At 51.6% G+C, this 27,784-nt stretch overlaps 9 protein-coding genes across 9 annotated transcripts; 3 read left to right on the top strand and 6 right to left on the bottom strand.

Annotated features, from left to right (window-relative positions):
- Window positions 1-303: 303 nt before the first annotated feature.
- Window positions 304-1,644, top strand: CC1G_07856 (Rds1 protein; the record flags this gene model as incomplete). Its single annotated transcript, XM_001838613.1, has 4 exons — window positions 304-519; window positions 578-1,096; window positions 1,157-1,348; window positions 1,408-1,644. The coding sequence occupies 4 exons, from the start codon at window positions 304-306 to the stop codon at window positions 1,642-1,644; spliced, it is 1,164 nt and encodes a 387-aa protein (XP_001838665.1).
- A 175-nt stretch (window positions 1,645-1,819) lies between these two features.
- On the bottom strand, window positions 1,820-2,761 carry CC1G_07855 (hypothetical protein; the record flags this gene model as incomplete). The annotated part of the gene is made up of 1 exon (XM_001838612.1): window positions 1,820-2,761. One exon carries the CDS (start codon window positions 2,759-2,761, stop codon window positions 1,820-1,822), a length of 942 nt encoding a protein of 313 aa, XP_001838664.1.
- An 891-nt stretch (window positions 2,762-3,652) lies between these two features.
- On the bottom strand, window positions 3,653-4,073 carry CC1G_07854 (hypothetical protein; the record flags this gene model as incomplete). The annotated part of the gene is made up of 3 exons (XM_001838611.1): window positions 3,653-3,782; window positions 3,845-3,930; window positions 3,987-4,073. 3 exons carry the CDS (start codon window positions 4,071-4,073, stop codon window positions 3,653-3,655), a joined length of 303 nt encoding a protein of 100 aa, XP_001838663.1.
- Window positions 4,074-6,096: 2,023 nt separating this feature from the next.
- On the top strand, window positions 6,097-6,527 carry CC1G_07853 (hypothetical protein; the record flags this gene model as incomplete). The annotated part of the gene is made up of 3 exons (XM_001838610.1): window positions 6,097-6,156; window positions 6,214-6,293; window positions 6,356-6,527. The coding sequence occupies 3 exons, from the start codon at window positions 6,097-6,099 to the stop codon at window positions 6,525-6,527; spliced, it is 312 nt and encodes a 103-aa protein (XP_001838662.1).
- A 970-nt stretch (window positions 6,528-7,497) lies between these two features.
- Window positions 7,498-10,017, top strand: CC1G_07852 (hypothetical protein; the record flags this gene model as incomplete). The annotated part of the gene is made up of 4 exons (XM_001838609.2): window positions 7,498-7,511; window positions 7,581-7,680; window positions 7,742-8,132; window positions 8,219-10,017. 4 exons carry the CDS (start codon window positions 7,498-7,500, stop codon window positions 10,015-10,017), a joined length of 2,304 nt encoding a protein of 767 aa, XP_001838661.2.
- A 929-nt stretch (window positions 10,018-10,946) lies between these two features.
- CC1G_07851 (hypothetical protein) lies at window positions 10,947-15,913 on the bottom strand (the record flags this gene model as incomplete). The annotated part of the gene is made up of 12 exons (XM_001838608.1): window positions 10,947-13,572; window positions 13,626-13,806; window positions 13,861-14,005; window positions 14,058-14,322; window positions 14,375-14,474; window positions 14,526-14,563; window positions 14,618-14,798; window positions 14,853-14,906; window positions 14,955-15,457; window positions 15,507-15,659; window positions 15,713-15,768; window positions 15,824-15,913. 12 exons carry the CDS (start codon window positions 15,911-15,913, stop codon window positions 10,947-10,949), a joined length of 4,392 nt encoding a protein of 1,463 aa, XP_001838660.1.
- A 4,222-nt stretch (window positions 15,914-20,135) lies between these two features.
- On the bottom strand, window positions 20,136-21,704 carry CC1G_07850 (hypothetical protein; the record flags this gene model as incomplete). Its single annotated transcript, XM_001838607.1, has 2 exons — window positions 20,136-20,605; window positions 20,657-21,704. 2 exons carry the CDS (start codon window positions 21,702-21,704, stop codon window positions 20,136-20,138), a joined length of 1,518 nt encoding a protein of 505 aa, XP_001838659.1.
- A 546-nt stretch (window positions 21,705-22,250) lies between these two features.
- Window positions 22,251-23,776, bottom strand: CC1G_07849 (hypothetical protein; the record flags this gene model as incomplete). The annotated part of the gene is made up of 2 exons (XM_001838606.2): window positions 22,251-22,723; window positions 22,780-23,776. 2 exons carry the CDS (start codon window positions 23,774-23,776, stop codon window positions 22,251-22,253), a joined length of 1,470 nt encoding a protein of 489 aa, XP_001838658.2.
- Window positions 23,777-24,199: 423 nt separating this feature from the next.
- On the bottom strand, window positions 24,200-25,877 carry CC1G_07848 (hypothetical protein; the record flags this gene model as incomplete). Its single annotated transcript, XM_001838605.2, has 2 exons — window positions 24,200-24,657; window positions 24,722-25,877. The coding sequence occupies 2 exons, from the start codon at window positions 25,875-25,877 to the stop codon at window positions 24,200-24,202; spliced, it is 1,614 nt and encodes a 537-aa protein (XP_001838657.2).
- Window positions 25,878-27,784: the final 1,907 nt, after the last annotated feature.

Below are 27,784 nucleotides of genomic sequence, written 5' to 3'. Positions count from 1 at the left end.
CGACCCTCGAAACGTCTTGTACTCACTGCGTCATTTGTGGGTTGCCAATCTTAGTGTTAGTGTTCTCAGTTCGCTCCATCCATGTTCTCAGACTTCCAAAGTGGAACTGTGACCTGGAACCGACTCATGTTAAGTAGAGAGGGGTTGGGGCGAAAGGTATAAAAGGCGAGGTTCTCTGGGTCTCTAGTCCCCTCAAGTTGAAACGCTTCTTTCGCGGTTTACAACTTTTTCCTTCCTTCCTTCCCCTCCTCTTCTTCCTCTCACCTCGCCCACCCCACCCCCTCGTCGCCACCCTCCTTCCTGATGCTCAAGGCTTCGCTCCTCGTTCTGGCACTGGGTCTGACCTACGTCGCCGCTGCTCCTTCCGTTCTCTACCCCAGGAATAAGCACGACGGGGACGGAAAGAAATTCGATGGGAACAAGCCCCCGCCACCCCCTCCCTTCACTCCTCCAGGTGGGATAGGGCTTAACGAGACACCTCAATACATCCCCTTCAGTGACTTTGACTTCCAGTCTCTCGTATGTCTTGACTGTTTCGAACATACCCCCAAACACTCACTGCAGAACACACGTCCAGAACCTCGCGCTCAACCAAGAATGGATCGAGCTCGACCTCTTCCACTACGGCCTTGCCCGATTCTCCGTCGAGGATTTCGAAGCCGCAGGTCTCAACGCCGAAGACCGCTTCCTCATCCAATTCATGGCCGACCAAGAAGTCGGACACGCCACCCTCATCTCCAACATGCTCCAAGGCCGGGGCGCCAAGCAGTGCCGCTACCAGTACCCCTTCCAAACCGTGCGCGAGTTTGTCGATTTTTGCCAAAAGCTGACTCGCTTTGGTGAGAGCGGTGTGTATGGGTTCTTGGAGCATCTGGATTCCCGGGCGGCTGCTACGCTGCTTTTGGATAGTATTACGACGGAGGCTAGGCAGCAGATGATATTCAGACAGTTTGAGGGGCTGTTCCCGATGCCTGTGTGGTTTGAGACTGGGATCTCCCAGAGTATGGCGTGGACCCTTCTTGCTCCTTACCTCGTTGAATGTCCTGCCGAGAATCCTAGGATCGAATGGCAGAACTTCCCTGCCTTGACCATTACGGTATGTGATGTCTCCTCTTTCCGTGTTATTTATCCCTGTCTCATGCTGCGGTTTACACAGAACAATCCCGACGCCACTCCTTACGTCGACAACAATGTCCCTGGCGAAGACACAACTCCTGCCATCACACACAACCGCTCCGAACCTCTTTCCTTCCCCGGTCGCACTGTCGAGTTCACCTGGGAGAGCCCAGGCAAGACTGTCAGCTACAACAACAGCTACACTACATCATCGTCTGCCGGTGCTCCTCAGGTACGTCGTCCTCATGAAAAAGTTTTCCCTACCTTATGCTGAGTTTTTTTCCTTTACAGTTCGTAGCCTGGATATCACAACTCAACACGACTTACACACCGCTCGAAAATATTCAAGGCAACTCTGGCAGTACGATTCAACCTGGTGGACGCGTCTTTGGTGATAACACTGCCCCGATTGTTAATGGAACCATGTTCGTCGCCATCGTCGATACCGACCTTTATGTCACACCGTTCAACTTGTCGAAACTGAACCCACATATTGTTGCCGGTCCCGCTTTGTATCAGAGCGGTTAGATTGTTACTGTTGTATCTTAAGATGGGGAATGACTGAGATTTTTTCGTTGGAACGAAGTTTTATTCATAAACATAAGTTAAGAGCAAGCGCAGCTGCGGCACGTATAGAGAGGAGGTATATTAAGGGAGCTAAGGGTAATAGGAAGCATAAGTAGGCGACAAGGGTAGTTCAAATCTAGGAACCATTGACAGGTGGATAGAACAAGTTCGGCTCATTGACAGCCTGAGCCTGAGGTGGGTAGAACATGTCAGGGTTCGGCTCACACTGGGATAGATCTCCAAATAGCGCGTCAACGTCGGGATCGTAAGGGTATACAGTGGTGTTTTGTTGGAACGCCCAAGTATCATCGATGTTGTTGTCGAAGGTGTAATTTAGATAATCAAGGTTTGAAGAGTCAGGGCTGGCTTTCAAGACAGGGGGCGTTCCTGCTTCCAGCGCGGCTTCGGTGCTTCCACCCTCGAGGTTGGGAATAATGAATGAGGACGGGGGATAGGAGGGTTGAGGCGCGAAACACCAAGGCTCGCTAGGGATAACAAAACCCATGTTGGACGTGTAACCACGAGACATATCAGCGGGGGTTGGGGCGAAAGAGTGCGCAGAGAGGCTGCCAGCAGCGTTCGTCGCGGAGTACCCAGAGTCGGAGTGGAAACCGTTCAAGACGAAGGCCTCATCCGAAGCAGGGGACCTCTTGAAAGTTTGCTGCGAGCTCGCAGCGACAGTGTTATCAACAGAGGGGAATTGACCAGTAGGCTCGAACTCCATGGTAGCAGGACGGGGCACATTGCGAGACTGATGTGCCTTGGGCTGCTTGCGGCGAGGGGTGTACTTGTAGTTGGGATACTTCAACTTGTGTTCCGCTTCGATTTTGTTCGCGAGACGGTAGAAGAAGTCTCGGCGTGCAGGTGTGAGCGATCTCCACAGTTCGCCGGAGAGCCTGCAGACCCTGGATTGGTTCCAGGTGGCCATGTCATCGGGGCAGAGGCTAGCTTCGGGCATAGAGGACCGGTCCATCGTGACCGCGTACCAGAGGTGTCGACGGAAGATCATGAACGCGTTAGCAGGGCGGGGAATGCGCTCTTCATTCTGTTGCTGCTGTTGCTGGGAGATCTTGGGCATCGTTGCAGAAAAAATGGGTTGGAAAGTTGCTCGAGAAGAGGGTAGTAGGTAGCTGGGGAGTTATCGAGGGCAATGCTGTTCTGAAGTTTCGAATGCCCCATCCCCCCAATTTATAGCTTTTGAGGTCAAAGTGTTGACACAGTTGAATCGGCTTGGACAATACCCATGGTTCTCAGCGCTGTCCAAGCCTCGCGCGCCGGCGCGCGCCTATAGTCAAAGCGCTGGGTCTCTTTCAGTGACACTGTGGCCTTTCTTTGTGCACGGCGTTGTCGAATTGCCATTTCAAGATTTTCGAAGATCTTCTATCACCTCGTGGTGGTTGGATGTGGAATGAAAGGGGCCCCAGGACAAAGCGTACAAAGACGATTTTTACTGACGGGAGCAAACTGGAGTCCGAACTGTTGCGCTTATTTGACATTGTTTGGAACCCAAGGCGTTGTCGTTGGATCGGCAGAGTAGTCGACTCAGGCTAATTCTGACGAAGGTGAATAGCACAGTACTCGACGTCGATCGAGTGAAATAAATTCCAGTCAGTTGCCCAAGTATCATGGTGTTACAAACTGATCGACTGCAAAAGTACCAATCATGAAGCACTCAGATGAAGTCCGCTAACCTTCAAAGTCGCAGAGTCCGAGGTGGGAATGGTAATTTATGGAGCATACTCACTCGTATTCAAATTGAAGTAGGAAACACCCAGTCATTGGAAAAGCGGTAGCATTGCTTGTGCAGACAGATACAAGATGGATTATAGAGTAATTTTACAGATGTGGATACGAGCATGAGTATGATGGTGGCGACAAGATCACAATGCGGGGTATTACAAGATAGAAAGACAGTAGACAAGAACATTCAACAAATGGTGACTCTTTGAGGCACAAGAAATGCGATGGACTAACAGTCCATGGAGAACATTCCGTCGGCGGGGACGGTGTCAGCGCCCTTCTGGGTATTCTTCTTGATGCACGCAGGGCAGAACCCTTCGCGGGCCTTGAGGTTGTTTGGAACATTGGCGACACTCTTTCTATAATCCAGAGAAGAATTTTAGCCAACAACTCAAGCAACGACGAGGGCGAAAGCACGTACCGATTGCAGTTCCTGGCAACGCAGGAGTGAGGGGCCAACTCTTTGTGGCGAATACTGTAGTAGCACATGCTCGAGCCGCAATCGTACTAAAGTCGGATTATGAGACCAAGTCGAAAAAAGCTAGGAAGGAAATAGGACTTACTCGCTCGTCCAGGGCAACTTGGCGGCCAGTAGTAACGATGTGGCCACAGGCAGAATACTTGAAGAAGTCTTCACTGTATTGGCACATTATAGACGACGGCGATGAAGAGTAATAGGGAGAGTTATAGGACTTGGATGAGGCTTGGGGTTCAGAGGTATTGGATGGGTTGTGAAAGTCGCAAAGATGGGAAAGAAAGCCTTCGCTGGAGGCCACTAATATATAGGTTTTGGGAGAAGGCCTATGACTCAGCTAAAGCGACTATCCTAACTAGTTGGACAATGGACAGAAAGAGAGTCGCGTTTTCCGTGTACCGGAGTCCGTGACCGCGAACCAGCTCGCGCCCGGAGCAAACTCCCAAAATGGATAATGAACACACCTTTCTGTGGGTCACACTGTGGTTGGAAGGACTTTCGGGCAAAGTCTAAGCGAGTCGTTTCTCCGACGGACATTCCATAGTCACTTTCCATTTTATCTGGTTTGTGGGCGCCCCAGTTAGATTGTTTTCAAACCCGCAACCCATGTGAAGGGACAAGTGCGCAGTTGGGTGAGGCCCATTGTCCTTGCACCGCGATCACGGCAACAAACCGCAATGACTGCATCCCCTGTGTTTTTCCAACTCTGCATTTTTGCATATGAGAAGCCTCATACTTGATGTATCTTTCAACCACCTTTCTAACTGGAATGTCATAATACACAGCAGATTTCAAGGACTCTCGTCGTACGCAGGGAGACAAAGTGTGAGATCGACCTCACATCCTCTGATCCAAAATCTTTTTGGAAATCCCGCCATGTGGGCAGGGTCGGGCCTATTTACTCCAGCTATACGACACAGTGACAACGGCGGACTGTTCACTCCGAGAAGAAAGGGCTGTTAGGGGGATAGTTGACCCTCGGTGTTGACATTCGGACGGAACTGCGACTGGACAATGAGTGGCATGGGAAACCAGTCTAGACCGAAATCCAGTGACATGATTGGCCAATGTCACGAGCTCGTTCACGGCACACACGCTCCCCTTCAGCACCGATTCAATCTGTATTTTCTGATGAAGAGTTTATGCAAGTGTTCGCTTGTGTGAATTGGATGGAACTGGAGCGTGCAATAGGGGCGGCGGGCCCTGTAGACAGGGTGAAGCCCGAATAACTTGGCCCATTCTGACTCTACGAGCGCAGCATCTGGGCTAGGGGTAGCTGCTTGAAGGACGTACCCGCTGGCCAACTTTCGTCTATACTCGATACTAAAGTGAATGAATTTAATGGACTCTCCTTGTCGCAGATGGTGCCAAGCGTGACCGACATCGCGATCGAGGATCCACTGATCCAATTTCCAAACGCGATCAGGCCAACGAAATTGGTGCCATTGGTCCGTTGGACGAGTACTTCCCCGTTTGACAATGCCTTCGACTTTTTGGACACAGGGATAGGTGCGGAAAAAGGGACTCTGCCAAGTCTAAAATTCGGGCGGAGCAAAAATAACCAATCATGGCCTTCGAACGTCGCCAAAGCCACGAGGCGCACTGGCTACATAGTACAGTCTCTGGAAAATTTGACCATCTATTCTGGGATGATATCCGGGCGTCTGAGCAGAAGGAATTCCAGGAGATAAAAATAGATTATTTTCTATTGCCATCGATGCATCCGATCATGAGCGCAGAGGAATGCAGAGCGAAACGTGTTTAAGGCAATCTCCGAGTTTTTCGTTGTGGGTCCAGGTTGGATCGACCTTCCAGAAGGTCACGTTGGTCACATCCGCAAAACTTTCCCTATGTTCTCGGACCGCGCCCGCGTGGCCCATTCGGTCCCTCGCTTAGCGTCCCATTGAAGGACAAGTTTGGATAATGGAGGGTGGGCGCAGATAGCCTTGGCGTCAGTCGCGTCTGCGACACACAGTTGAGCCCATTGTAAAGATGAAAAACTTGATTTCTTTTACATAAAGGTCTGTCGTCTGACGAGCAAGTCCCTCCCAGCTTGCCTTCGTCCAGCATCCATCCTCGCCAGTGCAAGATCCGTCCAGATCCAGCTACCCAACTCCCAACCGTCCTCCATCGCCCTCAACCCACATCCAACTACCAACCTAACATCCTCTTTATCTATGTGCCATTTCGAGGTCAACATGGTCCAGCACAAGTGCGGCCATCGTTTTACCACAACGACGCCGTTGGACGACGAACGTGTAAATTGTTCATCCCTCTCTGCTCTTCAGAGCAACCTCGACTAACTCCTTGTACAGATCGATTGTGAATCTTCCGCCTGCCAGCGCAGCCGCCTTCATCGGGCTGACCACTGGTGTGAGCAGCGAAGGTGCAATGGGTACGTCTGACTTCACCTTTTCTGTCTTGATCTCAATTGCTTACCACTCTTCGTGTTTGCAGAAAGAAGCCCGATATCGTCCCGAGGAAGGTCACCAAGGTCGACACCAAGTGCGCCAGCTGCATCAAGAAGGGCGACTTTAAAGCCAAGATGGAGGGAGGACAGACCGTCGAGGATGGCATGTTCCAGTTCGACGACGAGGACCACTTCAAGAAGCCCCAGTGCCACTACTAATGGCGTTATGCGCTTGACGTTGCCACTGCCCGAAGAATGCTTTTCTTCGCAATTATTTCTTGTATCTTTCAATGTTACGAATTGTTGTCATCCCTGCCATGTATCATTTACGATTTTCACGTTTTCCTTTGCTTCATCATATAATCTCCAACCACCTCCCACCGCATAACTACTATCATTATAACTCACATATCATGTCTTCCGTCTTTATAACTTTTAATCCATAACTGTACATACATTTGAACGATCCCATCTCACTACCTCGCGCACGTTCTCTTCAGTTGAAGTCTGCAAATTTCGGTTGATTTCGAATCGAAGTCGCCGAGGCCTCAATGAGCGCCCTCGGGCGGCTAAATCCATCGTCGGCAGGGAGTTCGGCACGCTTTGATTCATCACTCAATCCAGTCTCCGACTGAATGGGCCAGGTCGCACACCTGCTCGATTTCTCAATTTTTGACTTTCCTTCCTGATTTATTACCTGTTCCTGCTTCGCCTCGCTTCAGAGCGTGCTCTGAAATTGACTTGGGGCATAATGGATGGATTGGTGCGCGTTTCTCTGTTGACTTTAGTGACGATTGCTGTCACATTGGCCTCCCCTCCTCCAGTTGATAACCTCCCTGTCCTGGTTTCTATTTCACCGACTGAAGTGTTGTAGCACCGGAAAACGTTGTCTTCGATGTCTTTATAAAGAAGACAGCAGAAGTCAAAGAATTGGAGAAGCTGGAGATTATCCGATGATAGAGGTCGAAAACGTTTTCGGACATGCCGGACGGACTTTGTGTCACATGAGCCGACGCCATTGCTCAAGCTTGCCCAGCATTTGGGTGAGAGACATTTACATCTTGACCCCGAACCACCATCTCCTCTTCCTCCATCGTCAAAACCTCCTTGCTCGTCGTCTGCAACGATGGCGAGAGACCTTTCTTTGTTGGCATCGACGTCACCGACCGCAATCGCCCCAGCCGAGGTCATGATTGGTCATGTGTAAGTCCCTGACCCTGGTACTCTGGATCGCCCCTCATTATGTATTATCCCCTCCTTTTCGGGAAACAGGCAGCTTCGAGATTTGCTTATATGTCCGAAGGAACCAGGTGTAGTCAATTACGTGCAAAGGGAGGCAATCGTCGAGCAGAACATCAATGCACCGCATTCCGTACGTCTCGGGTTTCACTTCACAGCGCTCTCGAGGCTTTAACGATGTGCGCTCGCTATAGGTTCCTCGAACAGTCGCTGAACTCGACTTCATCCCGAATTCGCTCACTTCTCTACCCGTTGGAACCGACGATGTGCTGATAGCGGCAGGCGGACAAGAAGCGGACATCCACATTTCCTACCACACGCCCTCACCGACTAAACGAAAGACACTTTGGAGCATCAACGAGAGACTAGCAGGCTCAATAAACAACTCTGTTTTGTTGACCTCGCTAAGTTTGACCAGCTCAAATGAAAGCAGCGTGGAGCCTCGAGTCGGAGTCAGCAACAACGACTTTACAATTCGCTTCTACGATGTTCCCATTCGATCCCAAAGTTTGAAGAGGGCGCGGAAGACTGGTCAGGTTCTGAAAGAGGTCGGATCCCTGAAGCTCGATGTCCCCATTAACCATTGTGTGTCCTTTTGCTCTCGTACTGTGTCCATTCTGACGCCCCTTTAGCATCCATATCCCCTGATGGAAGAACCTTGCTGTCTGTAGGCGACTCCAACCAAGTTTACCTGCACTCCATTACGGGCGGCGCTCGCATATCCTTCTCACATATCAACACCCTCTCTCTCCCCCCTCCAGACTATCCACCGTATGCTCTGCCACCGCCCTCACTCGCAGCCTCCTTCTCTACCGCCTTCTCAGCCGACGGAATGAAATTCGTGGTGGCATCTCAAGAAGGAATAGTGGCGATATGGGACGTTCGAAGCTCAAAGCCGATGAAGGTCTTTCAGACGGACAGATCGCGAGGACTATCGACCGGCATGGCTGGTAACGGCAATGCATCCGGGTGGTTATCGGATGACCCTTGGGCCTGGACTAGAGGGAGATCTCGTGCTCCTGGCTGGAGCGTGAGGAATGTAAAGTTTGGAGGGGCGTACGGGTCGGAAATAATGGCCTTCACAGAGCACACTTCGCAAGTCCATCTCGTGGATGCACGGACATTCGAGACACACGACATCATCCAGATTCCAGCCGCTTGCCACAAATCCCGCCTAACTGCATCTACTTCTGTTCCCAATGGCACACCCCCACACAGAGCCTCGCGATTCCTACACCCGCCCAGCTCTGTTCCCTATCCACTTCGAAGACTCCCAACAAATCCCCGATTCTCCAACGCACTGCTCTCCTTCCTCTCTCCCTCATCCTCCGATGCATCGCCATCTGCACACTCACCGGTCCCCGGATCTCCACGGCTTGTCGTCTCCTCACCTCCTCTCCCCCAAAGTCAGGGATCATCCTCTAATACTCCTCCCCGCACTCCAGCCCTAGTCCAAGCACTTGGCGACACTTTCCGCATCCAATCATCATATTCACCACCCGCATCCATCGGCGATTCAACGTGGAGGACGTTGCATGGGGTGGGTGCAAGACGGCCATCTGATCCCACCCAGACTGCCACGTCTGGTGTCTCGGGCGATAGAAGCCAGGAAGCGGAGCGAGAACGTGAGAGATTGAGAGTAAGGGGGAGGGACCGGGATGATCGTGATCGTGAACGGGAAGAGGAGATGGAGGCGGATGGGTATGATGAGGATGATATTGTTGTCATTCCGCCGCTTGGAGATCGGGATGTGGAGAGCGAAGTACATGCGTTGTTGCGCATGCATGGGATCGCGTCGAGGCAGTCGTCCTCTTCGCTGAGAGCAGATGCGATGAGAGAAGATGACGGCGACGACGAGGATCGCCGCAGTCGGTATGAGGACGACGATGATGATGATGACGATGACCGGAATACAGGATCAGCACACGCCGATTTCGAGTATCGAGTTCGACCAAGGCGTCACCGCAGGCCTAGGTATTCCAGGAGGATTACCCCACATGGTGACGAGTCAGATTGTCTTTCATCGCGAGGCCCTTCTCGCGCACCGTCCCCAGGTCCCTCGTCCGTGCCCTTCTCGGCTTACCAGATCGGTTGGCCTCTGACTCCTCGCGAATCACCTTCGAGAGCGGGTACGCCTCGTTCCACCACTTCCCTTCGATCTTCTGTGGCTGCCACAACAGGTCACGTTTCTTCCAGGATGGACGTTGACGGGGACGAAGACAGCGATCTCGAGATGAACGAAGTCGACGAGGTTGAGGAAGAGATGAGGGAGAACGAAGAGATCGAAGACGAGGGGGGGAGGAATTGCAAAGATGATATCGAGATCATCTACGAAGATGACCTTGATCTCGCTGGTATTTGCTTCGATTCGACTGGTGGGAGGATGTATGTCGCGAGTACCAAGTCTGTCGCAGAGTGGAAGGTGAGAGGTGCGGAGAAGGGCTGGTGGGCTGGTGGGTCTTGGGCTTAGCCCAGGCGAAAGAGCGAGATGTCTGTCAGACCGCCACTTGCGTCGGTCAAAATCTTGCTCCGCGTTTTCGTTTCGTTTCACTCTTGTTTTCTGCTGTCACAGCTTGATCTGTCCTTCGCCTCTCCCCTTTTTCTCACCCCCTTATTCACGAAGTTCACGCTATCCTCTTTCATTTTCTCTTGCTTACGGACTTGTTTTCTTGACACGGATAATTGGATTGCTACCGCCTATCCACTGTACAACACGGCTTAGTTTATTCTTCTGTCCAACTACGTTTCTGTTGATTACTTTCCAAGATTTGGTTTATTCATGCTGTCGCTCACCATGTTGTATCATTTCTCACTGTACTACCATCGCTAGTTGCAATCGTCTCACTTCGTGCCTGTATCACTTACGAATTGTTTCTGTGTGTAGCTCATCATGTTCAATACTACTTATCGCTATTTCATCGACGGTTGAGGTGCAGCAATCATATCGTTGCGACCAAGGGAAGCCTTCACCCTAGCCGTTCGGCGAAGGCCAAGCGTGAGCAGCATAGCATATACATTCGCAAGATGAGATAGTACAACAATGAACAACATGGGGATGAACAACAGACTGCGTAGTTTTACAAACTGGGGGAAGGGAAATGATGCTACAAACATACATACAACGACAAAATGTTCAACAAGAAAAGCATATGCATAGCGTGAAAGACAAAAATCATGGAAGATAGCACAGCATCCTCTACAAGGATCATGAAAAGGTCGTCAAGATATCGTAAAATGTGTGCGAAATATGGTGTAATGGTGAGAGGAAGCGTTCATAGATGGGGCCGAAGCAAGTGGAGGATACTCGAGATTATAACGTATTCGGGGAGAGTCGGAGGCAGGCACCTGGTTTCTGGGATCTCGGTCGGAACGCTGGCTCAACCAGAGGCGCATCCACCGCTACTTCTTCTTTTTCTTCTTCTTTCCACTGGCACCACCATCCACTGGCGTGCCGGGACGCCCCTCAGTATCGGTGTCACCTCCAGCACCCTTCTTCTTCTTGGCCTTCTTGACTTTGACCGGGAGTGCCCCCTCGTCGTCTTGTTCTTTGTTACCTTGGGCGGGTTCAGCGTTCGTGGATGAAAGGAAATCGATGAGCTCGGCGTTACCCGATTCTTCCGTCTTCGCAGCAGGTGCCGCGGGTTCAGCGGGAGGTGCGGGAGCCTGTTCTTCAGGCTTGGGGGTCGGTGCCTTGTCTGGCACGTCCGGAGGAGCATCTGTGGATTGGTTCAGATCCTGCAATTGTAACCCTATATTGTCGAAAGCAGAAGGTGGTTCGGTGTTGACACCGCCAAAGAGGGTGGCTCCAGAAGGGATAGGTAAGGGCTTGTCGTCCGAGGCGCTGCCACCCCAACCGAAACCAGAGTTACGCTTGGACTGTGAAGCCTCGGAAGTGGAAAGAATCGACTTTGTCTTCTTCAAACCCCCGCCGAAACTGCCCCAACCGATGTCCGTTGGCTTCGATTCCTCGCTGGAGCTCCCTCCCAAAAAGCTCGAGGCTGCACCCCATATAGAAGACGCACCGAATCCAAATCCTGATCCACTCTTCTTCTTTTCTTCTTCGGCTTTCCTCTCTCTCTCTTCTCTCTCTTTCTCCTCTCGCTCTTGCCTCTCAAGCTCCTCCAGCTCTTTCTTAACGCGCTCCTCTTCTTCCTTCAGTTGCTGGAGACGCGCCTCCTCCTCCTTCCTCTTACACTCCGCCTCAGCCTGTTCCTCTTCTTCCTTCTTCTTCCGTGCCTCCTCCTCAGCCTTCGCCTTTTCCTCCTCTTCCTTCTGCTTGCGTTCCTCTTCTTCCTTCTTCAGTCGCTCTTCCTCTTCCTTCTTCTGTTCCTCCTCAGCCTTCGCCTTTTCCTCTTCCTCCTTCTTACGCGCCTCCTCTTCCTCCTTTGCCTTTTGTTCAGCCTCCTCCTTTGCCTTCTGCTCGGCCTCCTCCTTCGCCTTTTGTTCAGCCTCCTCCTTTGCCTTCTGCTCGGCCTCCTCCTTCGCCTTTTGTTCAGCTTCTTCCTTTGCCTTCTGCTCAGCTTCCTCCTTAGCCTTTCGCTCCTCTTCCTCCTTAGCCTTACGTTCCTCCTCCTCCTTCGCTTTTCTCTCCTCCTCCTCTTTGGCCTTCTTCTCTTCCTCCTCCTTCGCTTTTCTCTCCTCCTCCTCTTTGGCCTTCTTCTCTTCCTCCTCCTTCGCCAATCTCTCCTGCTCTTCCTTCGCCTTTCGCTCCTCCTCCTCTTTAGCCCTTCGCTCCTCCTCCTCCTTGGCTTTCCTTTCCTCCTCCTCCTTTGCCTTCTTCTCCTCTTCCTCTTTCGCCTTCTGTTCTTCTTCCTCCTTCGCCTTCGCCTCCTCCTCTTCCTTCTTCTTCCTCTCCTCCTCCTCCTTAGCAGCGGCCGCAGCAGCAGCACTAGCCTTCCTCTTCTTCTTCTTCCCACTCGGCGTCGTAGGCGTCCCAGCCGCACTCTCATTCGCAGGCGTCTTGGGCGTCTTCGGAGTCTTGGGTGTCTTGGGCGGTGCCTCTGCTTGAGATTCTTCAGCAGGCGCGGGAGGAGCTGGAGGTGCAACGTTGGTATCGATCGGTGGCGGGCTCGGTTTCTCAGCTGGAGCTTCAGATGCAGCAGCGGGTGCGGGGTCAGGGGTGGCAGCGGGAGCAGCAGCAGCCTCATCCTGAGCAGCTGGATTCAACGGGCTGAGCGGTTTAGGCGTGGCAGGCGCGGTAGGCTGCTGCGAACCGTTACCCCAGGTGTCCCATCCAGGCGCAGGAGCCGGCGCTCCATCCGTCGGTGTACCCCACAACGCGCCAGCCCCAGCACCCTTGTCATCCGCAATCGCAGACGCCGGCTCGCCAAACACCGACATCGAACCCGTGGATGCAGCGGGGTTCGCGGTGTCGTTATCGAAGATGGACTTGGGTCTGTCCCCGCCCAGCAGATCAGCAGAGTCGCCAAAGATGGGGTCCTTCGCAGGAGCAGCGACGTCGTCAAACACTGATCGAGGTCGGTCTTCACCGAAGATAGAGGGAGCGGCTGTGGGCGGTTTCGAGTCCCAGAGGGCCGTAGGAGATGCCTTGGCAGGCGATGCGCGATGTGAAGGGGGATCAGTGTATTCCAGACCTGGTGTACCAGGTGTACGAGGTCGGCTACGGGAGGAATGGATGGAAGGTGCCGGACCAGCAGCGGGACTTGCTGGTGGGTGCACGACGCTGTTTCGGTTGCTTCTCGAACTGGGCGTGGGCGGGACACTATCGCGATGACTGCTCCTTCTGTCATAGGTGCTACTCCTGTCCTTTTCGAGCGAGGCGTGGCTGCGGCTGGGTGTAGATGGGTGTGATCCGTTCGTCCGAATAGAAGGTGCGCGGGAGTCCCTACGACGGCTGCTATCCACGTCGATAGGCGTTCGAGGTCGGGAGCTGGGTTGAGAACGGTTGCGGTCTCTGTCTCGACTGGAGTTGGATCCAGTGATCGCGTCGTCTTCAGGGAAGAAATCGGGCTCGTCTTCGTCTGAGCGATGCCCTCGTTCATTGTATACAATAGTCGCAGGACCACTAGAGTAGAGGTCAGCTACGACCGTAAAACAGTCTCGAAAATAGATACGCACTATTTGGTTTCGCCATCCTGAACCCACTTGATCCTCGCCTTGAACTCGGTGAGACCGAAGTGGATCTCGACGGAGAAAACGATTGTCCAGTAGGTCTTGCCACTCTTCCCGGTCTTGGGTTCAGCACTGCCGCTGAGCATTGACAAATCGGCCCGTACGATACACAGCGTCGAGAAGTCCTCTGCCAGGCGCATGAGGAAAATGGCACTCCTAGATCATAGTAAAACGAACCCACCGGCCTGTCGTTCGATCCATTTCGGTATCGTATTTCCACCACGGTAACACCAAATCTCCACCTCAAACACTCTCAACATCGACAGACTGGTCAACTCCGTGCAGTACTTCCTCGAGAACACGGTAGATTCCTTCACTTTGACACCCTGCTCACAGTAGGTCAGTCATCCAATCGCAAATCCTAGCGCATACACTTACCCTGGCCAAGATACAGTCGAACGCGTCTGGCAGAAGCTTCGGTCCAGAGGGCAGCTCGCACAGCTTCTCCTTCCGAGCGATATGCTCAGGGTCGTTAGGGTCCAATTGACGGAGGTACTCCACCCCGTACATAAACCGGGACATTCGGGCAGAGACATGGTGGTCGCAGTAGAAGCCAATAGCGCCGTCCGCTACCGCTTTCGACGTTTGCGTATCTGGTCGAGAAACAACGACACCAATGGCGCCTAGCCGTTCTTGAAGTTGCCTGGTCGCTCCGTCAGTATGAAGCAGGTCGTGAACATCAGGGACAGGCATACGAGAAGAGCCAGGGAGACGCAGCATATCCTCCGACGAGGAACACAGACTTGATCATGCCATTGCAGGCCTCAATCTGCTTCTTGATGGCATGGAATGCGGCTAGAAGACATTGGTCGGCCAATAGCAGAATTCATACACCATGAAACGTACCGTCGATAGAGGGTTCGAACAGATTAGCGACCTCGGCACTAAAAAAGCCCTCGTCAGTTTTACCCACTTTCAGAGGACCACTGTCCACTCACCCGGTAAGTTTCAACTGCCCCGCCCGAATACCATACTGCGGGTCCTTATCGAACGGAGACCCAAAGGGCACGAATTGGGCATCTCGCTTGTCTCTAAACAGACGCTTCGTAGTCTCGTCGAATCGTTTCGCGATGTGGTCTAGCGACTCAGGGGAGCTATACTGCGACCCCTTGAGTTTATCTGAAGAACAATTTAATGGGTCAAGTAAGCAGAAGACAGTCGGTTCAAACTCACGCTCGAAGAATTCACGGGCCCTTCTAGAAACGAACACGGATCCGGCGAAGATACCTGTCAAGGGTTGAGTTTAGTGTAGAACAAACAGACGAATGAGCTTACAGTCTGGCGGGGCAATTTCTTCCATCACAAGCGGGTGCGTACCCTTGATGGCATAGGAGCTGATATCCAGGGTTCCTCCTCCAGCGTCCGCAATGAGGAACCCATGTTTCGAAGGGTTCGAAAGCACATCCGCGGCCAACCCGCTCAACACACACGCGTGCAAACTCGCTTCTCCCTCCGTTACGAATCGGATCTTTGCCCTGCCTTCAGGAGTATCGCTAACGAGGCCTCCATAGACCGCGGCCCTCCTCATCTTAGCTTGCTGGGCACCCTCCCAGCCGTTAGGGTGCGAAAGGACAAGCTCGAGGTGGTCAGGGATGATAGCTTCGAGCAGGGCGTTCCCGTTTGCGTGTGTGTCGCGAATGAATGAAGTGGTGCAGTTGTAGAGGTAGGCGAGGAAGTCTCCGAAGATGTGGACTGGCGATTTCCGCGGGGGGAGAGGGGCTAGGCGGAGGCCGTTCATGGACAGGTGCATCGTACGGGGTCGGAGACGAAGTTTGAACCTAGGGCGAGGTGTTAGGGACGTTGACAATGGTACCGATGAGCACGTACAGCTCGACTTTGATCCAGTCTTCGTCTTCTGCCATGGCAGTCATCCTGGCATCTTCCGCTTCGGCACCAGCCGCCTTCAATTCACCTCGCCTGTCGTAATAGAGAATCGACGGTATTTTAGAGTTTCCAGCAACATGTTCTTGCCCGGGAAACCTAAAGCAAATGTCAGCGACTAGACTAGCTGCTTGGAAAGAGCAAACACGCACCTTGTCACTCCATGGATCTTCGGAATCTCTCCCGGTTCGAGAATTGCATAGGAAACCTGAGTGGCGTAAGTTATCAGCACATATTCGGGACTTGGAAAACAATAGACCTACTCCACTGAACGTCGTTCCGACATCGATTGCGATGACTAGAGATCGTGTGAGCCCTCCATAAGGCTTTCGGGTGCTCGCTACGGACTTCATCGTCGCAGCACCCGGTTTGTAGGCTGTCTTAGGTTGTTCGTAGTGGTATTAACGTGATGGTGGTGGGGTAGTGTAGATATAGATACAGGGCGATTCGTTGGACGGTTATTGATAGAGTTGGGCGATAGAATCGAACGAGAAATGCTGATATCGAGGGTCGATGTAGATGCTGTGAGCCTCGTTGGATCTTGATGTCGTAAACGCTGTTATAGAGATGCAGATAGCATATGCTTCGCGTTCGCGTTGCACGACGCAGATAGGAACCAGAAGAAGAGCCTAAATGGTAGAAAAGGTCGTCAGTACCGATAGTCGATAAGCAAGGTATGGAGGATCTGTTGAGCTCGTTGTGACCTCGCCGAGCTAGAAACGTCCACAACAGCACTTACAACGACTAGCAGGCCTTGAGCAACCTAGCGGGCCTTCTGGGTCGAAGATCTGGCCTGAACTTCAACCACAATGGCGGCAATGAGGCCTAGAAGAAGGCTACTGACGCGTCTTTTATTGTAGAGAGAGGTAAAGGGCCTGCAGCCTCGATAGCCGTAAGGGGAAGACGCCGAACACGAGGCGAGCTCAATGTCCAGAACGTTGAGCTCGAGTCCATGGACCTCGTGGACGTCGCGGTCTACGTTGTTCGGAGCGATGATGCCGGGATCAAGCCGTGATTTGAAAATTGATGGTCTTGAGCACCGCTCACTGGCAGCGACGTCGACCGCGGTGTCGCGGTTTTTTCTACTACTTACATCGCACTCACCTTGGTTAGGTACTATATGGCGACGACCAGGACCAGGGAGATCGTCAACTGCAGCGCGCCGACTATAACTTTCCTATTCTCGGTTCTCTGCTATGACGGCCAAACGTGACATTTATTATTCCACACCAATATTTCGTTTTTTCCACCTTTAGTGATGCATTTTGGCCTTCTATTTGGTGCGGTCCTGATAAGTAGCGGGCAAAGTAAAGTGTAGCGCATTTTCTTGAACACCGAAATCTTTTTAACACCAATTCTTGTTCACGCTCAACACCGACACTTTCTAAAGGACGCCACAATTTTTAAGGACACCGACATTTCACGACACCGAAATCGCGGGACACTAAAATCTTATCACGGTCAGGCTGGATTTATTAATTAACAGGTCATGACTCTATCTATTGTGAACAGTCAATTCCAGCCGAATGGCTATGGAACCTTACAGGAAGCAGGAATTAGTCAATGCGATAGATACTACTACGACGTACTAGAGCCACAATAGTACACGTACGGATGTCGGACTGCAGTCTGAACTTGATCTAGTTCTTCTCTTTTGTGATTGAACTACTAGCAAGTAGTATCTCCTGTATGCAATCGTTAGTTTTCGAGTTTTACGGACGTCATCATGGTGGACAAAGGCAGCTGACCGTCCAGTGTTCAATGGTTATTTGACCGTGCATTGGAAAGGGTTCCAGGTTGTACCAGCACGGCTGGCGGCTTGAGGAACCAGCATTTCCATATGTTACAGCTGCACAGCACCAACTCGGAAGTGCCAAGCCGGCATCTGACCGTCAAGTTTTCTGCCCTCGTCCAGAGTGTCGGTGTAGTGAATGTCGGTGTTGGTAAAAGTCGGGTGTCGGGTACATTCCCCTTATCCCCAATTTACAACACCGGTGTTGAACAAGCACCTATACTTTAGATCACTACACGAAACTATAGACCACACCGAATTGAAAGCCAATTTCAGTCAAAAATGTGATATGTCGGTGTGGAATAATAAATGTCACGTTTGGCCGTCATACTCTGCCAGTGGTGGAATGCAGAAACAGCACTGTCACAGCGACAATACTCTGGACGTCAATGACCCCACCCAACTGGAACTCTGCTGTTGTTTTCGTTCTGGACACCGTGGTGGCACGGTAACACGTACTCAGAATAATCTGGCCGTTTCAACAGGGCCGTAATAACTCATTCAGACCTCGTTGATTTTCCTACCGATGGCGATCAAGTTGCATGCACAGGACCCAGCGTCCGCGCACATCCCTGAGCAAACCAACGGCTGTGATTAAGCACAGTCATTTGTTATTGTGGACACGATGCTTCCGTTACTTCGCGGTGTGTTATCAAAAAATGACTGGTAAATGCCTATACATGGTGGAATGCTCCTCGTCCTGGCGACAGTTCGGAATGGAAGTTCACTCTTGTGCGACACAACCCAGATGGCGTAAAGGCCCTATCCAGATATCGCAGTCTCTGGTAGCCTCCCATATCTTTTGGAGCCTACAAAAGTTGAAGAACTCTACATCAGAACCGCCGATGCCGGCGTTGAAGTTTACGCCTTATATGGTGAACACGGGCGCTTATTTTCACAAATTGCCACTCTACTCAAGTCATTGACCTTACTCCCAACAAAGATATGACACTCAAGCATCTCGCAGTAACGTCACATGTATACGCAGAAGAAAGTCACGGAACCTTCCGCACTACGTTCTCTATCGGCGATGCATCGATGCAATCGCCACCGAGGTGGAGTTCTTTGGCTACGAGGCGAACGCCTTACTAGTATGCTAAACAACGGTCGAAAGATATTCTGGATGGCTCAGAACTCTCCTTGGGCTACCTTTTCTTTGAACGTTCTGGAAACCCGCGCGGTGGTGTTTCCAAAATCTTCTTACCGACCAAAAATACACGCCTCTGTAAATTGCCGACTAAGGCTCAATCTTGAACTTCCAGTCAGACAAAACCATTTAAAGTGTAAAAGGCTCTTCATTCTACATCACACTCTGAGGTGATTGAAGACGATCCATCGCACTCGAAGACACTCAGGCTAGGGGTTTGAGAGGAGTGGAGGCTGAGCACTCGCCACTTTCCCAAAAACACAACTCCACTTCTCCGGGGATTCCCCATTCATTAAGCGCCCAAGTATCGCGTATGCAGTGTTCGTAAATGTGGGGGACATGTTGAAGTGCTGTAAAGCTTCGCTTGGTTCCTGATGCAGCACATCAAAGAAGCGGACTCACCGAGGTACCATGTCGTAACTAAACCACTTGATTGAACTGTAATTGGACGCCCACAGAGGGTATCACTCCGCAATGACTATCTGAATGCTGTGACCCTGACTTCTCACGAAGCCAAAAACTGTGACTCGAGAATGCCTGTATATGGCCTTTACCTATTTAGGTCCCAAATACCGTCGCTCTTTTAGGAAGGCTGTCAACCGTTTTAGGCAAGTGGCCCGATCGCGACCACATCTCAAAAAATATTTTCTCTCTGTGTTGGGATTGGACCATGGAGATCTTGAAGAGGGAGTCTCAAGAGAGCTGAAACAGACAAACTAATGTGGGGCCGCACTGAATCCGTTGTTCGTAGTCAATATGGTGAGCAAGGTACTCGGGGATCGCATTCCTGGGGCACTCCTTCGTTCTCCCAATGACAAAAATTATTCTCCGCTTCTCGTATCACTTTGACAGGTCTTAGGCGCCTACCAAGGTATACCCCTATTCATTCCTGACGGAGGCCAGGTATCCTGACGGGGACCATCTGCAATTCGAAAGCTATATAAGCTACGAGTATTTTTGCCCTTGTTCTCAAATCAACCCTCTTCACTTTCTCCCCCATCCAACGTCGCCTTTTCCAACTATGTGCACTCAAGCCCTCTCATATGACAAGTGGCTTGGTTGCAATCACAAGACGGGCTTGAGCACCCAGAAGGTATGCTATCCCTTGTCATAATTTCAAACATACAGCTCACCAGGCACGATATCCTCCCATCGCATAGAACCCTTGTAATGACAGCTTTTGTCGAGAAAGCATCCAGCACCAAATGGTTGGCATACACAGCTGTGAGGAATGGGGATGCTACCCCGTCGGAAAGTAGGATATTCATTTGTGCTTTTGTTACTACTTTTACTAATTATACCAGCACCCCGACCTTTGAACAGGGCACCCTACAAGATAATATCTGCCCCGGTTGCAGACGCCGCAACCGCAACACGTAGCCCCTAGGCTCCAACCTTCCCCATCCACCGACTATTACAAGCTCAGAGCATTGGTTTTGTTTCTTGTTCTTCTCTTCTTAATCCCAATTGAATGTGACTACCGGTCGTGATGATCTGTAGATGTACCCCATTTACAATGTCATTCCGGAGTCCGCGGTCACTTGTCTCTTCTCGATATCATGTGTATTAACCCTTTACTACTAAACGTTACTGGTGTTCCATTTGATAAATACAATACATATACATAACCTTGAGCTCAGTTGTCCCCGTAGGCTGCTACTACTCGAACAGCGAAGTCGTTCCCTGGACGTAATCGACCGATTATTTCGCGTTCCAACTCCACTATCTCCTCCCCTCTCAGACCCTCCAGTTGCCTAAGATCAAAAGTGAGGCAGCGCCAGCTTGGGAACCCTGTACGATTGCGCACAACGCCGGAAAGAATTTCCCAGCCGATCTCCTTTTCTGACGGTGAAAGGAAAGCATCCATCGCACCAGCACCAATGATTCCACCTCGCGCTCCACGGTTCCAGTCATTTGAGAAGATGACAGTCATCGATTGTATTTTCTCCGTGTTTAGCCCAGAGCGACTTGCGTTTTGAGGCCCGTTCCTCACGAAGTAGCCAAGTGGGAATCTATCCTTTTCGTTCAGTGTAGGCCGTTGGACAAGCTCGACATGCCTGAAGCAAGAAGCTACAGCCCAGAACCAGACCCATCGCCAATGGGACGCTGAGGTAACCGTCAGTAAAGATCATGACCAGTCAAGGTTCGAGAACTTACAGAGGCGGATTGTTGTCAGATTAGGGGCGTCCAGCTTGACCAACCATTGGTGGAATTGGTCGGCTATTTCGTGGCCAAGGCTAGGCACCCATGCATCTACGAGATCCAGCGTATGTAGATGCGGGAACTTGAATGAGAGTCGGAGGCCGTTGGGAAACGAGAGCGTGTTTGAACCTTCGAGGTATTCAAGAACCCAATAACTGGCATCACATTTCAGTACCCTGGTGTCGAACCGAATGGTAGATGACGATACGTCCACAGACGTGGACTCGTTACTAATCTGAGCTCTCGTCCGCTGACCTATAGCGCCCAGATCCAGCTCACGAGCCCAAACTACATCGTTCCATTGGTCCTCGGAGAGCCACTGCATTGGTAGGACCTTGCCATACCATTGGGGCTTGAGTTCCAAATATCTGAGCTGCGGGGACCAAATGCGGTTCAGGGTACGGCGTGGAAAGCATATGCGATGTAAGGAGAGGGAGACAAGGGACCCTTGTTTTGCTACGGCGGACTCGATGAGATTTCGAAAAGTGAAAGGGACGATCAACCACTCTTGAATAATGGCGTCTTGGTTAATCTCTTGTAGCGACTTCTCCGTCGTCCATTTCACCAAGTATTCAGTGATGGACGAGGCATAAAGCTGGATTAGGGACGGGGGTGCGAGCAATTCCTCTTGTTCTGAATCTTTGTCGATATCGAAGTCGATAGTGATAGCCTTGACGACCGATACGGGGGAATCCACTGGAGGGCTCGGAGCACAAACCAGCGAATCCAAGAACCGGTGCACCTCCACAAGGTCGTGCGGCTTTCTAAGAGTGATTTTGTGGAAAATGTGCGAGATGGAGCGGCTTCTGAATGAGCGCGACACCAGGGAGAAATTGTAGACATCCTCTGTCAAAGAGCGGCAGTGGGAAGAGGTGTGACTGGTGCTCGAGTTTAACGCCGATCCTAGGGGGCAGCAGTACCGTCCATGTAGCGCCTTCACGGACTCGAAGACGTGGTCCTGAACTTTAAAGACCAATTCCAATGGTAGAGAAGGAGCGACCATTACGGTAGTATTGGTCCGTCGTTCAGCCTACCAAACAAACATTCGGTGAGTTCGTGAGCGCATTCCGATCTAGACCTTGGGATTACCGTGCAATTACTTCTTGATGGTCTCAGCGACGGGAGAGATGGCCACGGAGATGGCTGGAATATGAGCAGGATCTGTGCAGGGTCTGTGGGCTCATCAATTCGACTTGAACCTGAGTTTGGCTTTGTTTGCCATTAGCCTTAGCTTGGCCGTTTAAAACTTCAACTTTGTACATGTGGTGCTGGGTCGGAGTGCCTTCGTCGTTAATGCATCTCCCCTTAGGTGTTCTAATTTTCTGAGAATGATGACGGCGCATGTAAAGTAGTATTAAAGACTTCCGCTGTCAGTGTTCGATTGCGGTATCTTTGTTGTTTGCACTCAGTTTGCACCGCAAGTTGGTCGGTGGGCCCTGGGTCACTCGAAGTTCACACTTCAAGTTGGAGAGATACGATTCCTCTACGGGTAGCGACCTGGCTAAACGTGGAATATAAATGCCATTTCCTATTTGACTCGGAGTCAGAATCAAACACCAGCTATCTTTACAACAGGTGAAATGCGGTCCTGATCATCTCCATCCAGCCTTAGCCAGCCCCGTATTGCAGAACTCAGACTCTGTGATGACAGACTTCGAATGCAATTCAACTGTCGAAAATCGAACACAAGCATTCGCCAATTGGGAAATTGACCGAAATGGTCTCGGATGACCCATGCCATAGTGTTCCAATCCAATGCTTCTCGGATGCTGCTCAAGTCGATAGGGGCCTCCGAGCGGAGGTGTCGTCTTCCTGGTGGAGTTCGAGCAGGAAGCGCCGCCAAAGTGAAAGAAACTGTGAGGATCTCGAACTTATCGAGTGGGACGGTGGAGGCGACGAGAACCGCTTCAAGTATACTGGGAATGACTAGGCTGGAAGAGCCAGGTTCCAAAGGTTGAATGAAATTCATGTGGCTCACGTGGCGAAACGACTGGTACACTCCCAGTCTCCTGCCGACTGGAGCTAGAAAGATCTTATCGTCAGAAGGACGCAAAGATAGACCCGAGATTCCGACTCACAAATAGTCGAGACTGCCATCTGGTGGCAGCTCAAGTCAAGCCCCTCGAGTTTCTTCAAGTCAAGGACGAGCCTAGCTGGCGCACCCAATCTCATGTCTGGCCAGATTACTTCCTTCAGGTGAGGAAACCGTGGTGTGAAAGGAACCTCCGCAGCGTCAGCCTTTCCTGGAATGAGATACGCGATGGCATCGTCCAAGGAGTGGCATGTATCAATGGTGAGCGTCTTCAGATTGAAGTCGATGGGAGGCTTCTTCTCTCCAGGCGATTCCGCCGCCGTTCCGAAAGAAGCATATTGCCGGGGTCCTTCCATCCAAAATGCTGCAAGCCACGCACCAGGATCGTCATTGACAATCCACCCATGGTGGCCGCCTATTCGAAGCTCCAAGCGATGAAGATAAGGCGAGAGAACACGATTGAGAGTACGAGCTGGAAACGAGATATTGATGAAAGAAAGCGAGCGAAGGGGACGAGAAGGACCGGACGACCCCAGCTCCACGATCTGTCGGAACGGCGCAGGGAACCCCAACCAGTGATTGTAGAAGTACACCTCTGGTGGGACTGGTACATTCGTGTAGTGAAGATACGCGTCCTTTACCGACCAAGAGAGTCCCTCGATGATCGCTTTTGGTACCATGCACGATGGGCCAGGGATATCATCGTTGTAGGTGATCGAGAGGGCTTTGATAAGGGAAGTCGCACTACCAGGCCCGTACGACTGCGTTGCTTCCAATCTCTGCAAAATTTCGTCGAGCTCTATAAGGTCGTGGGGGGTTGCAAGGAAGACGGTATGAAAGATCTGTGGGATGGTGTAGCGTCGAAATTGTCGGTTGACGAGGGAGCAATTGGTGATGTCAGCCCAGCTGAAGACTGAGCCTCGAGGCGGATTCTCAGAGAGGAACGTTCCTAGCTCGCAGCAATGCTTCAGATGGACCGAAGGACACGATGCAAAGACGACGTCCAGGATGTGATAGTAGAGCTCTGAAGGCAACCGCCCCATTGTCGGTCAAACGCCAAACTCGGCAACTTGCTGGTCTGCCACTTGCAGCTAAAATATCAGCAGTGTCTCAGAGAGTTCGTAGCACAGTACGATATCTGGAGCAGCTTACATTGGGCTTTATGCTACTGACATCGGGTTGGACGACGGCGAACCTGTGTGGGCGCCTGTTACGAACATGCTGACAGCTGAGCGCTGTTTAGTTTGCACTTGTTGTCCAACGGCTTTAAGCTTCGCCGTCCATCTCGGGCTCCTCTCAGACTCCTGGTTAGACTTAGCTGTTAAGTACATGACGCCGCACCAAAAGACATAAAGCAGCGTCATCTTCTCACCAGCAACCGTAGTTCTGTGGCAAGTGTAAAGCACGTGGCCCCGTATGTACATAACAGATTTCTCTTCGCATTCCATTGACAACACACAGAGATCTCATCTCCCCTTTACTCGAATAGAAAAGTCGCGCTCTGGATGTAGCCGACCAACTATTCCGCGTTCCAGCTCCAATATCTCGCCTCCTCTTGGTCCTTCTACTTGGCTAAGATCGAAGGTCAGGCTGCGCCAATTCGGGAACGCTACGCGGTCATGCAAGACACTCGAAAGAGCCTCCCAGTCGACAACCATTTCAGCGGCTGAAAGAAAGTTATCCACCGTGACCGCGGTGGCACCAACGAACCCATCTTCACGGCGTCCTTCATTAACAAAGGTGACAGTAACCCATTCGACGTTTCCCATATTCAACCCATACACGCTTGCCTTGACAGGTCCCTCCCTCATAAACTGACCCAACGTGAACGGATCCGCCTCGTCCATCGCAAGTCGCTGCACAAGTTCGATATGCCTGAAGCAAGAAGCGACAACCCAGAGCCATACACATCGCCCATGGCACACTTCGAAACACCAGAACTTCATTTCAGCAGCGACATTGGTCAAAGCCGAGCTTCGAGCACTTACAGAGGCGGATGGTGGTCAATTGAGGCGCATCCAGTTGGACCAACCACCGGCGAAATCGGTCTGCCAGCTCGCCGTCTAAACTCGGCATCCGAGTCCTCGCATCATGATCAAGTTCAACGAGGTCAAAGGTGTGCAGATGCTGGAACGAGCGCCGGAGGGCGTTGGGGAACTGGAGCGCGCTCCAGCCTTCGAGGTGACCGAGCACCCAAGAGCTGACATCGCACTTGAGCACCCTGGTGTCGAAGCGAATGGTACGTGACAGTACGTCCACAGGATCCCGGCGGGTCGCTGGCAGTGGCACTGGGCCTGCGGCGCTCAACCCAAGCTCACGAGCCCAAAGCGCGTCGTTCCACCTGTCCGGGACAGCGGCCCAGACCGCCGACCATACACTATCATCGGGCCATTCTGGTCTGAGGTCCAGATACTTGAGTCGGGGAGACCACACCCGGTTCAGTGTACCATGGGGAAAGTTGATGCGGTGTAGGGAGAGGGAAACCAAAGATCCTTTTTTTGCTACGGCGGATTCGACGAGACTTTGGAAGGTGAATGGGATAGTGGACCAGTCGACGCAGTAGGAGCGATCGTCCGAGTCGATGTCTTGTTGCGAGGCATCGGTCGATGTCCATTTTACAAAACATTCAGTGATGGAGGATGCGTAAATCTGGATCAGGGTCGAGGATACGGGTGATTCCTCCTGGTACGGGTTTCCGTCGATAACAATATCGAAGTCGATGGTGATTGACTTGATGACCGAAACCGGAAAATTCACTGGAGGGATAGGAGTGCAAACCAATGAACCCATGAATTGGTGCACCTCCACGAGATCGGATGGATCTCTTATTATGAGCTTATGGAAGATGTGGGAGATGGAACGACTTCGGAATGTGCGCGCCACCAAGGAGAAATTGTAGACGTCTTGTTTCGTCAGAGGCCGATTCCCTGTGCCCTCGTGGTCGTGCAGCGGAGAAGAAAAGGGTTGAATGGTGCTCGAGTTTACCGCTGATCCGAAGGGGCAGCAGTACTGCCCATGTAGGGCTGTCACATATTCGAAAAGGCGATCCTGAATCTCATATACCAGTTCCAGTGGGAGACGTGGAGTCACCGCCAACGGCGCACTTGGGGCAGGGGTAGTTGGGTGGTCTGAGGATTGTTTCATCCTACATAGGACAGAACGCCCAGTCAATTACCGGTAAATTTCAGTCTAGAGATTCGAAATACCTCATTTAGGGCGGTGTATACGGCGAGAGATCTGCCTGAACAATGCGAGTCAACCCGTTCGCAACAAGAGGTTTCTAACTCGATCCTATGACTGTCTTCGCTTTGGCTTTGCTTGTCATCAACTTTGGGCGGCAGTTCGGCGGTTCTACATCCATGACTAAGCGCCCAAAGTTCGAACCCCATGGAGGCCTACCGCCGGTTGCGAGAACATTCTGTGAAGTCTGTCGTAATTCTTCGACACATGCTGCCACTCGGACTCTGATCTTCTTGTCCTCATGAAAGGATGAAGGCTTGATCACAATGATGTTATCTTATCTTGCCATCACAGAAGCCCTCATCTCGTCCATCATCCACTTCATGAACTCCTTGCATCAGAATACCATAGGATAAGTACTCAACTTTAAGAGCATATCATATCAGAATAGCTATACAGAAAGCCACAAAGGTAAGATTAACCTTCCACAACGTACATAGCCTTCGTACACCACGAACGAAGGCTAATTATATGTCCTGTCCGAGTCATCAAGTTTTGCCAGATGTTAAGCGCCCGTGCACACCGATGACGTCGACGTCGCGCGGAGACAACGTGTTTCGTTACCCGGGCCCAGGGGAACCGCACGGAACACAACACACAGAAGCTTCACATATCCTTGACAGGCCTTGTACACATACCTGGTACTTATGTTGCGAAGGACGACCTGGACAACCTACCAAATACCTGAGGGAATCGAGCTCCGGGATTCACGCGATGATGATATCTTCGAGGGAACAATAGCGGGATCAAATTAAATCTGTAGGAGGTAAGTATTTCTCATTTGGGTAAGGAGGAACGTGTTTTGAATTTTTTTCGAGACTCGAGAGGTCGAGTCCATGGAGTCTGAGGGAGGCTTCGGTGTTTTATGATTGTTACTCTGTGATTGCGATGCGAAGGCTATGGACACCGTACCGCTATGGAAGGGCGGGAGGTCTGAGGTCTGATGGGTCCCGCTAGTCTCGCAAAGCGATGTACACAACTAGATCTCGAATTGGAAACCACCATTGTCAATTCGTCGTCCGTCGCCGAACAATTACAGTACGTACGGCTCTAGAAGTTTAGTGGTTCCTACTTGCTTGATCAGGAATTCTCCCAGCCTCCAGCCTCCGCCCTTCACCCTCTGCCCTCTAGAGTCCAAGTCCTCCATCATCTAACTAAGTCCTTAAAACACCCTTCTCAACAGTCGACGTCAGGGTCCCAGGGCCAGGGGTTCTATCAATCAGCTTCGAATTCGCGGACTGGACTGCGGAGACCCAAAGTACCCAAGAACTTGAAGGATCCAGATACTTCGAAAACGCGGTGGCAGGCTGGGTGCTGTTATTCGCTGATTCCAAGTGACTAGTGTCGTTGTGGGTACCGGTATAGATAGTAGTCCATGGTGCGATCGGGAACGCACTGACGGATGACGAACGAGTGGCTCAATTTCTATCTTTACAGCTTCGCAGCACCCTCGATGTTTTTATAGAATAGGCCCTATCCCACCCTTCGCTTCGCATCGTCCACCAAGGACTCTCCTCTCGTTCGTCACATTCGTCACTCGCCGACCACACTGTACCCTTAACCCACGACACTGCTATCGGTCCATCCATAACCGACAACATACATACCCAGCAGGCCCGGAATCCGAAATCTACATACTTCCGACTAACGCCCGCTGTCCCCTGAATTCGACTTGGTTCGGTGGTATGGTGTTGTATGACCGCCTCGTGAAGTCGGAAGACACCAGGACAGGAGGCCAGCGCGTAACTGCAATTCCAGGTGTACCGGCGAGCCCAACTTCAACGGTTCCAGTTGCCGACACTTCCAACACT

Source organism: Coprinopsis cinerea (genome assembly GCF_000182895.1).
Source record: "Coprinopsis cinerea okayama7#130 chromosome 4 map unlocalized cont3.4, whole genome shotgun sequence".
Classification (NCBI taxonomy): Eukaryota; Fungi; Basidiomycota; class Agaricomycetes; order Agaricales; family Psathyrellaceae; genus Coprinopsis; species Coprinopsis cinerea.
This window is presented reverse-complemented; position numbering and strand designations above follow the sequence as displayed.